The sequence below is a fragment of the Carassius gibelio genome, chromosome B20, assembly GCF_023724105.1.
Source record: "Carassius gibelio isolate Cgi1373 ecotype wild population from Czech Republic chromosome B20, carGib1.2-hapl.c, whole genome shotgun sequence".
Taxonomy (NCBI): Eukaryota; Metazoa; Chordata; class Actinopteri; order Cypriniformes; family Cyprinidae; genus Carassius; species Carassius gibelio.
The window spans coordinates 19,084,494-19,094,154 of NC_068415.1; the positions used below are offsets into that span (position 1 = coordinate 19,084,494).

Sequence of the window (9,661 nt, forward strand, 5' to 3'; positions counted from 1 at the left end):
ACACAAACCAATATCTCATCTGAAGTCTTCTTTGTTTGTGCTTATGCTGTACAGAATTGGAGTAAAAAAGGCTCTGGAGAGAAGGGCAGGGGAGGTGGTGGTTCTAAACTCCCTCCGCGATTTGCCAAAAAGCAGCAACAGCAGCAAGGATTGGCAGGACAGCAGCAGCCATCAGCTCCAGCTCCACAGACCCAGGCTGTCCCTCAGCAGACTCAACCACAGCCGGCTATGTCTGTGTCGCAGCACAACCTTCCTGCCTCCAACCAGAGCACTAGCTCACCCCAGCCTCTTGAGGGCGCTGTGGCTCCTCTGACCCCCACACCTGTAGACTTCCCTGCCAAGAGTCAGGCACACAGCACCCTGGGTACAGAACTGTGGGAGAACAAGGTGGCTGGCTCCGCTGTTCTCTCTGATGTCAAGAAACGTAGGTTCCTCACTATGTTTATTTGCATTTTTAGTTCAAGAAACTTGTAAACGTTAATGAAGAAAAGGCCAGTGAGATTTTTCTTGACATTTGTTCATTAATTTTTACCAAACATAGTGGCAGCTCTGCCTCTGATGGTCGTCCTATTTGTCTTGCTATTACAGTTGGACCTATCAGCCCTCCCCAGCCTCCCTCTGTCAGTGCCTGGAACAAACCCCTCACTTCATTTACTGGGACCGTTACACCTGAGGTGAGAGGATATTAAAACAAGGCTGTTTTCCAACATGCTATTGTTAGCTGGATGACCAACACCATTTTGAATATTCTGAATTTTAAGTGCTGGTGTTTTTGTGGGTGTGTGTTTTAGGGTGTGAAAGCGGGAACAGAAGGTGGGGTTGATCTGGGCATGGATAGCATCCAGTTTGGTGCCCCTTCTTCAGCTGGAAGCACTGACAGTGACGGATTGCCCGCCCTGCTAGAGAAAACCTCTGATAATAAACTACCCGAACCCAAAGAGCAAAGACAAAAACAGCCTCGTGCTGGACCTGTCAAACCTCAGAAGGTAGTCCCTTATTTTATCTAAAAATAAAACCAACATACATTAGCATTTGCATCAGATAATATAGCAGATTTTCCAATGATACAGAACATTTTGCAAGATGTGGCACAGGACTTGATTTTATTATGGTTTGATTAATGAGAAGGGGCTGTTAAATTTGCTTTTGTAATTAAGGCAAAAGTTTATATGCTGATACACAATATAGAAGCATTTTTACTAGTGGTCCCAGTCTTTACAGACATCTCTATATAGGCGTATAATATACATTGTTTAAAACTTACATTTTCCTCCACAGTTACCTGACATCCCCCCTCCAGAGCACAAGGAATATAAACCTGGTCCCATTGGTAAAGAGCGTTCGCTCAAGAACCGGAAGGCTGCCAAAGATGTGCGTCAGTCCGATGGAGAGGGCCTGGATAAAAATGGAAGTAGAGGCAGCCGAGACAGAGACTCCAGCTCACCCACTAAAGACAAAGTTCCTGAGCTGGGAGGAGACATTGAGGGCATGATCACTGCTCCATCAGCAGAATACTCCAGCAGCACTAAGGTGCAATTTAATATCCTAGTGCTTCAGTTCAGTCATTAACACACTATTATTCAAAGGTTTTGGGTCAGTGAGTTGTTTGTCAGTGTAGCATTTTAAAATAACAGTTTTCTTGATTTATTTTTGGTCTTTGTCTTATTCTTAAGTTAAAACTATTATACAAAAAATAACACAACATACAAACCAACACATCATGACACCATTATTGTCTTATTTTAAAATACAATTTTTAAATTGTTTATCTTATTACACAACATTACTGTTTTTTACTCCTACACCTTTGTGAGCTTAAGAGAATTGTTTTAAACATTTAAATCTTACCAACCTCAAACTTTTGAATGGTAGTGTTTATTTTATAGAAGAAGAAAAAATTGTTCACTTGTAGGCATTTTCTGACCATGTATGTGTTTATTATGCAGGAATCGGTGACTGACTACACGATCCCATCTTCCTCGTTAGCAGACAATGTCCCCACTGCAGGGACCAAGATGGAGGAGAGCCTTGTGACACCTGTGAGTGCTTCAGTACTGTAATGTGTGTGTGTGTGTGTGTGTGTGTGTGTGTCTGTGTGTGTGTGTGTGTGTGTTCTGATCACTTTTTTGGTTGTTGGTTCAGGTGGCGCTCCCGCACCCGTTGCCTATTCAGCGAAGAGAAGCCCTGCAGCAGAGCTCCAGCCTTGCCACTGTCTCTCCTGCTACTGTTGACCTTACACTTAAAGTAAAGGCACACCCACTAAATTATTCATTTGACAGTCAGAAATGTAATGTTGAATGTACAAATCCTTATCCTCAAAGCAAAAGCATTAGCATACAATGTTATGCTGTTTTTTTTCCATACCATAAATAGTCAAAATTAACTTGACATAAGTATGTGAATACAAATACTTCCAGAAGCATCTTTTAAACTGCTCCTCATTGTTTTCTTGCAGATGGAATCTGCGCGCAAGGCTTGGGAGAACTCACCTAGTCTTGTGGAAAAGAGCTCTCCTGTCACCTCCTCTGCTTCCCCAATCACCAGTGGAGGAGGAGCAGGCAGTTCCTCCTTCAGTTCCTTCTCCAGTGCTTCAGTGCCTCAGATACCTGTGGCCTCGGTCACCCCCAGCACCTCACTGTCCGGTAAAAGTTCATGCTTGAACACCAAACTGGGTCTGATTAGTAAAAAAAAAACAGACATAGGAATTTTAATAGTGGGCTTCCGTTATACAGGATCTGCAACCTACACAACGTCCTCTCTCAGCACGAAGAGCACATCAGCTTCTGACCCTCCCAACATCTGTAAGGTAAAGCCCCAGCAGCTGCAGAGTTCAGGAATGTCCAGCACTAACTTCTCCCAGCTGGGCTGCGTGCCTTCTCTGTTACCACAACAGCAGCAGCAACAGACCCAACAGGTGTTTGTATCCCAGTCTGCAGCAGGTAAATACATTTATAGTTCATAACATTTTGTTGAACGTCAGTTAAACAATTATTTGAAATATAATTTATTTGCAACATTATACATCTCTCTATTCATAAATTTTTTGCGTTCTTGTTGACTACAAGTATTAATCTGTTAAAAAAAAATCAACAGCTGTTTTAAATTGTGTAGGTTCTGCGGCCCAAATCCCGGCCTTCTACATGGACACCAGCCACTTGTTCAGTACGCCCCATCCTCGCTTGGCTCCTCCCTCTATAGCCCAGCAGCAAGGCTTTCAGCCCGGACTCTCACAGGTCTAAAACACAGTGTCCCCCACCAGCAGAATCAGAATTTCAAGTCATGATATGATTAATATTTTTAGTGGTCTCATTTCCCTGAAGTTTTTGAGTTTAGTTGACACCTTGTTATGATTTCTGTCTCTGTAGCCTACAGCAGTGCAGCAGATCCCCATCCCTATTTACGCTCCTCTGCAAGGGCAGCACCAGCACCAGGCCCAGCTGAGCCTCAACGCTGGACCTCCGGTGTCTCAACCTCAAGACCTCTTCAGCTCCTCCATGCAGCCCTACAGGTATTGCAGGCCACGTTGCTGAAATCTATAGCATCCAACCATTTTTTGTATAATGCATAATATCTCAATACATTTATTGTATGCTCTTGTGCTTTCACAGGTCTCAGCAAGCATTCATGCAGAACAGCCTCTCCCAGACGTCTCCTATGATGCTGTCTGGGACGCCACTGCACAGTTACCCTGGAGTGCAGCCCCCAGAATTGGGCAAGCCTCAATCCAACCTGGCCTTCCAGCAGACTTCAAACACCCAACACATCCCCATCCTGTTTGAGCCCCAGCTGAATCAGCCCTCTGGCATGGGAGGATCACAGCTTATAGACACGCATCTACTTCAGGTCAGAATTCAATTCCTCTAGATGGTGATCTAGTATTTCTTTGCCCTTATATTTAGCCCGCTAAAGTCTATTTTTTTCTCTCTCTCACTATGTGATGATCCACAGCGTCAGGGAATGAGTCAGCACTCAAACCTGTTCTCTGGACAAGTCCAGCAGCAGAGCAGCTACTACAGCTCAACACAAAGTCCCAGTTCTGCCCTACATCATATGACGGTTTCCATGCCAGGTTCACAGTTGTCTTTGCCCAATTTCGGCTCTGGTGGTGGTCAGCCACTCTTGGCTTTGCCTCAGTCCTTACCTCCGACCCCTCCACAAGCCCCGCCCCCCAGCCTCAACCGCCAGACCCCCAGCAATCCGCCCTATCGTGGCCTTATTGGCCAGAATACACACAGTATGATGCAGCATTCCAATAAGGTTTGTGCACAGATGCTCATACACTGATCACTTTTTATTTAAAAAATGTACTACTTTTTTACTTTTTCAAACTAATTTATTTAACTTAATTTAATTTACTAGTAGTAATCAAGTTACTGAATGTAAACCTACAGATTCTCTCACTGCATTGTGTACAGCCCTAATCCTCAAGTCTGGCTCGCGGGAGCCACTTTCCCTCAGAGTTTAGCTCTAACCCTAATCCAACACACTGGAGAATGCTAATCAATTTCTTCAGGATCATTAGAAAATATCAGGTAGCTTTATTTGATTAGGGTTGGAAAGCAGGAAAGTGGATCTCGCGAGCCAGACTTGAGGATCACTGTTGTACAGAATAACCCCTGTATTTTGCCACCTACCGTCAGAGTGAATTTGTATTTTTACTCAGCCCATCTGCTGTTTTGGTTCCAATTATATATACATAATGGTAACACTTTCTATTAAGATGTCCTTGTTACATGTACTTAGCCCTAAATTATGCATAATTACGTGCACGTAACCCTAAGCCAAATCTTAATCCTAGCCATATGGTAAGTACATTTAGTTAATATTACTCTGTACTTAAATATATAATTACTGTAAGGATACCTTTAAGTAAATTGTAACATAATCATTTATTAAGCTTAAATGTGAGGTGTCCTTTTTTTGTCAAATTAAACTAACATTTCAGGAAAATGACTTAAACACACAGTTCTAGTCCAATATAATCTTTTTCTGAAACTGAAATATTCTTGTAGTCTAAATCTTATCATACATGGGGTATATTGAAACGGTTTTATCTGTTGTAGATGTGTGAGATGGATCTGAAGCTCTTCAGTGGTGGAATGGATATGAAGCCTGGAACTCCACCTGTCAGCGCCAGAAGCACTACACCCACTTCTAGCCCTTATAGGTGTGTGTGCATGCATCTTTCATGATGTACAAATTAAGCTTTTAATGTGATTTTAAACTTTAAAAGTGCATTAAAATAGAAACAACATAAAGTTATTCTACATGGAAAGCAATAGAAATGCAGTATGCAGTAACGTGTGCTTTGCAGGGCAGCGGGAAACAGAACAGATAGGGTATTCATTCCTACAACTTAATTCGTTCCTATGACTTATTAATTTGTGGCAACTGTTCATGTTTCATTAATTTTGTTCCTTTACCCATGAGTTAACTGAATTGAGGGAACAAAATAATAAATCGTACAAATTCTTAATTCATGAAATCTTTTCTTTCCCCTTCATGCATGTTTACCACAGTAGGAGATGCAAAAACTGTGATTAAAAGTGAAAGATAATAAAATAAACCTGCAAAATTACAGGGTTAGATGTAGGGCTGTCAAAATTGCTCAAACATGACGTTCGAATATTCCCTCTAAAAAACACGAATATTCGAACTATTCGAACATCTGGTTGCGCATGTTGTAAATGACGCACATTATAGGCCAAAATAATACAGAGACATAACTACTTGTATGGGTAGTCTATTTAAGTTTAAACATATTTGACAATGTATTACCTACACAAAAACAAGGAAATCAACTAATGTCCAAGACTCCAGACCTCACGCTCTCTCACCCTCACGTTCTCTCCGCATAACTGTTTTAATGAACGAACACATTTTGTGTGCTGATCGAGCAACTTAAGTTTTGAGTTTTGTGCAAGCAATTTAAGGTCGCGACTGTTGTCCCAAATATAGCAGGCTTTATTCAATGATTGAAACTAATATTATTAATATTAAATGAAGTTTTGCATATAGAACTGACATTGAATGCTCCGAGCGAGCTGTGCTGTGGTAAACTTTTCCTTGACATGAAACGATAAATAATCAAACCTCGGTTCCATTGCTTGACAGAATTCCCAGAAGCCTGCCCCATCCGCGATACTGATCGGTCTCAAGTCCTTCCAGATGAATGAAATTAATTTATCCGTTATGGTCTCTTGTCGTGTTGCAGACAAAGAGCTTGTGGCGGGCGATGCAAAGTAACGTTAAGTGTCAAGACGTGACTGTTTAGCTGGAGTTCCACACACCATGCTCATTTGGGAGCACATTTTTGAGATGTGAGCTCATGTTGCTAGTTGTCGAATGGTATGCTAACTATATCTTAAATAGCTTGCATAAAACGTTATCTCGCGGGTCAACAATTTTACCTCCCTTTCTCTGCTGCGGCCGAGCTGGCCTCTGCATTTGCTGTCATCTTCCATGAAGACACATCAACTTTCAGCAGTGATGCTGTGCCAGACAGTGCGACTCCTGTGACCTGTCCCTGAACCCTCAGGCGCGCTAGCGCGCCCACTCACAAAGCAGACAGCCAAGCCTCTACTACTGCGTTTTTTTTATTTGAATATTAATTTTCACCTTTGATTATTCATTTTTTTTTAACTATTCAAATATATATTCGAATTTAGAATATTCATTGACAGCTCTAGTTAGATGTGAAAATTTAGAAAGAAACAATGCCTAAATATTATTGACTTTGTGGAAATTCATGACCAACCATCAAACCAGAACAAAGCCGCATGAGTGTAGGCTATAGGCTCGAACATCATCCAAAAGCATGTAGCGATGTAACATTTTCCAGCTTTTTTGTTCTACTCTCAGATTTTAGAAATCATTCTAATATGCTGATTTGGTGCCCTAAACATTTGAATGGTAGTGTAAGGACCAACCATCCTTGATGTCATGGCCTTCATGCACGCTGCATGCATATCCCCAATGTGTCGCAGACATATTTAGTGTGTTTTCTGATAGCTTCCTTGATTGCTTTCTTAGGGCAAGCTCCACAAGCCCCAGTAGTCAGTCTGGCAAGATGAACAGCATGCTGTATCCCAAACAGTTCCAGTCGGGCACCACAGGAATGCGCATTGCCCAGCACTTCCCAGGACAGTTCAACCCACAGGTCAGTTACTACAGGCATAAAGCAAGTTGTTGGAAATCTTAATTTGATGACATTTGTTGAACATTAACAGCATTTCCCGTCTCTTGCACATAAACAGATGTTGTCTCAGGCTAACATGGTGTCTCCATTGGTGCGTCCACCCCATGTAAACTCCTTTCCTGGAGGGGTGCAGCGTTCACCAATGGGTCCACCTATGTCCCCTAATTTGAGTGGGGGTCTGATGCCCTATCCCAGACCCCAGCATCCTCCACGTGGACCTTCTGGTCCCTCATTGGCACCACGTGGCACACAGGCTGCCCTGAAAGCAGAACAGGACCTTAAGGTGAGCATTATCACAAGGTAAATAGGGTGATTTTTTTTTTTTTTTTTTTTTTTTTTTTTTTTTTGATTGAAATAGGACCACAGTAACTCCAAATTATACATTCAGCTAAATTATTGTTGATGGTCATAAATGTGAAGTGTAGTTTTATAACGGCACTAACTGTAAAGTGACTATTGCCTAATACATTTATTCTTAGTCCAGTGTCCATATCCAGTCATAGAGCCTATGGTTTTCTGGGCGATGGGGTCCTTGGAGTTAATGTAAATTTGAGGAGCTCTACTTTAAGGGTTGTATATGAGGTTTTCTATATTGGCTTTACAATTTGTTTTTGTTTTTTTTTCTCTCAGGCTAAGCAAAGAGCTGAGGTGTTACAGTCCACCCACAAGTTCTTCTCTGAGCAACAACAGCTCAAGGCTCCAGTCAGCAAGCCGACCCGCATAGAAGGAGCAGGCAAACCCACCGACAACATCACTTCAAATCACCAGGGGGTGCCATCTGACCGCGCAGAGTCTGACAAACCTGCACCTCTAGCAACAACCAAACCCATCCGGACGGGTCCCATCAAACCACAGGCCATCAAACCAGAAGAGAGCAAATAGTCGTTACTGCTTCGGAAAAGACCGATGGATGGAAGGATGGACAGAGAGGCCGAGTGCCGGGGAGGTGGGGGGTTGGTACGTCCTACAGCACCTGAAAGCGGCAGAGAAGTGTAGGGAAGTAGAGTGATGGATGTTAATTTTAAAAGGTGCTGTGCATTTCTCTCACACTTACTGTGCCCATTTTCCTCATGCTTGTTATCAGTCCATCTGTTCTCTTCTCTGCTGTGGTTGGCATTACAGAGAAAGCGCCACTCCATTGTGTGAACTGTACATCCTCAGTGAACAATGAAGGTAGACATCAACACGAGTTAAACTTGCTGCTGAGAATGCCATTTTTATAGCAGTATGATTTACTTTCTCATTTCCTCGAGTAGAGAAACACATTTTAGGCAGGCAAATGTCTCCTTTTTTTGATTGAAGATGTTTTCCCCCATAATTTTATATTTTTGCTCATGTTCTCATGCAACAGTTCAGTTACAGCGATAAAGATACAATGAAATGTCTACACACACTCTCTTGCATACCTTTTATCGTGTGTATGTTGTGTGTACCCCTCTCTCAACATTACCTACACTCACACTTACTTTGACTTCAACCATGTGTATTGGCCTTAACAATACATAGAACATTATTTCAGCAGATTAGGAGTTGATTACCGATGTATCCAATTAATTTATCGTTTGCAGTCTCCACTTTGAGCCTTCCCTCTTGCCTTCTCGGTCTCAAGAATCGAAGTTTGTGTGTTTGCGTGTGCGCGCAAAATACCCTTGAATCTTTAGCCAAAGGTTAGGTGTCAAGAGACCTGAATCCTTTTAAGATGAATATGATTTTGACAAAGACTGCTCTGCTTGGTCAACAGATAGTAGAATTATGATGGAATATTTTCTTTTTTTTTGTAAACGGTTCCTCCAGACCAGGCCTATGTTCGTGTCCCAAGCTTACGCTTCTCCCCTTTTCAACAGATGTAGAAACGCCCACTTCTATAACTCCATATTTTCACCTTCTAGCCTCTCCACACAGCTCCCAACCATGCTGCTGACCAGCTCTGACTCTCCTGACCAATCACTGCAGAGGGGTGGCGAGGTTTGGGTTGGGATGAGTGGTCAAGCAATTTAGTTTCAGTACTAAAGAGCGTAGCTGCAAGTTTAGAAGAGAAACGTCAAGTGTGAGGCTGCCAGACTCAGTGGGGGGTTTGGGACAAAAGTGATGAAAGTCTTGAACTACTCTGTACGTTGACCACAGGCCTGAGTACATAAGGTCTTTCTCCAAACCACTCCTCTTGGGTTGCTTTTGCATAGAAGGGGCCTGCATTTGAACAAGGGTTTCAGTACGGCCCCCATTTCTTGTTTAGTAGGAATGAGAAACTGCAAACAGAAGGGGAGGAGAGGGAATTGATTTTTGTTTTTGTTTTTTTGTTTTTTTTGGTTTCTGTTTTTGTTTTACTTGTACAGGGGTTAAATCGCTGTATTAAAATATGTAAGGTCTTATTTACATTCTCCTGGTTTGGTTACAGAAACTAATAAAATATGCTGTAAAAATGAGCTGTGGTTGGGATGTCAGTTTTTTGGGTTTTGAGGCAAT

At 42.3% G+C, this 9,661-nt stretch overlaps 1 protein-coding gene across 2 annotated transcripts in view; it reads left to right on the plus strand.

The window, feature by feature from the left end:
* Nucleotides 1-9,621, plus strand: part of LOC127983420 (protein PRRC2C) — a 32,736-nt gene extending 23,115 nt beyond the window's left edge. The window contains exons 18-33 of one of the 2 annotated variants that reach the window (XM_052585599.1): nucleotides 55-424; nucleotides 589-674; nucleotides 792-986; nucleotides 1,279-1,530; nucleotides 1,947-2,039; nucleotides 2,143-2,244; nucleotides 2,456-2,642; nucleotides 2,733-2,939; nucleotides 3,094-3,233; nucleotides 3,366-3,508; nucleotides 3,609-3,843; nucleotides 3,949-4,257; nucleotides 5,064-5,167; nucleotides 7,033-7,159; nucleotides 7,257-7,481; nucleotides 7,829-9,621. In XM_052585599.1, the coding sequence (XP_052441559.1) occupies nucleotides 55-424; nucleotides 589-674; nucleotides 792-986; nucleotides 1,279-1,530; nucleotides 1,947-2,039; nucleotides 2,143-2,244; nucleotides 2,456-2,642; nucleotides 2,733-2,939; nucleotides 3,094-3,233; nucleotides 3,366-3,508; nucleotides 3,609-3,843; nucleotides 3,949-4,257; nucleotides 5,064-5,167; nucleotides 7,033-7,159; nucleotides 7,257-7,481; nucleotides 7,829-8,080 (3,027 nt within the window). In that variant the 3' untranslated portion in view covers nucleotides 8,081-9,621. The remainder of the gene's footprint in view (nucleotides 1-54; nucleotides 425-588; nucleotides 675-791; nucleotides 987-1,278; nucleotides 1,531-1,946; nucleotides 2,040-2,142; nucleotides 2,245-2,455; nucleotides 2,643-2,732; nucleotides 2,940-3,093; nucleotides 3,234-3,365; nucleotides 3,509-3,608; nucleotides 3,844-3,948; nucleotides 4,258-5,063; nucleotides 5,168-7,032; nucleotides 7,160-7,256; nucleotides 7,482-7,828) is intronic. The other variant, XM_052585600.1, reaches the window with a different exon arrangement.
* The last annotated feature ends 40 nt before the right edge of the window (nucleotides 9,622-9,661 follow it).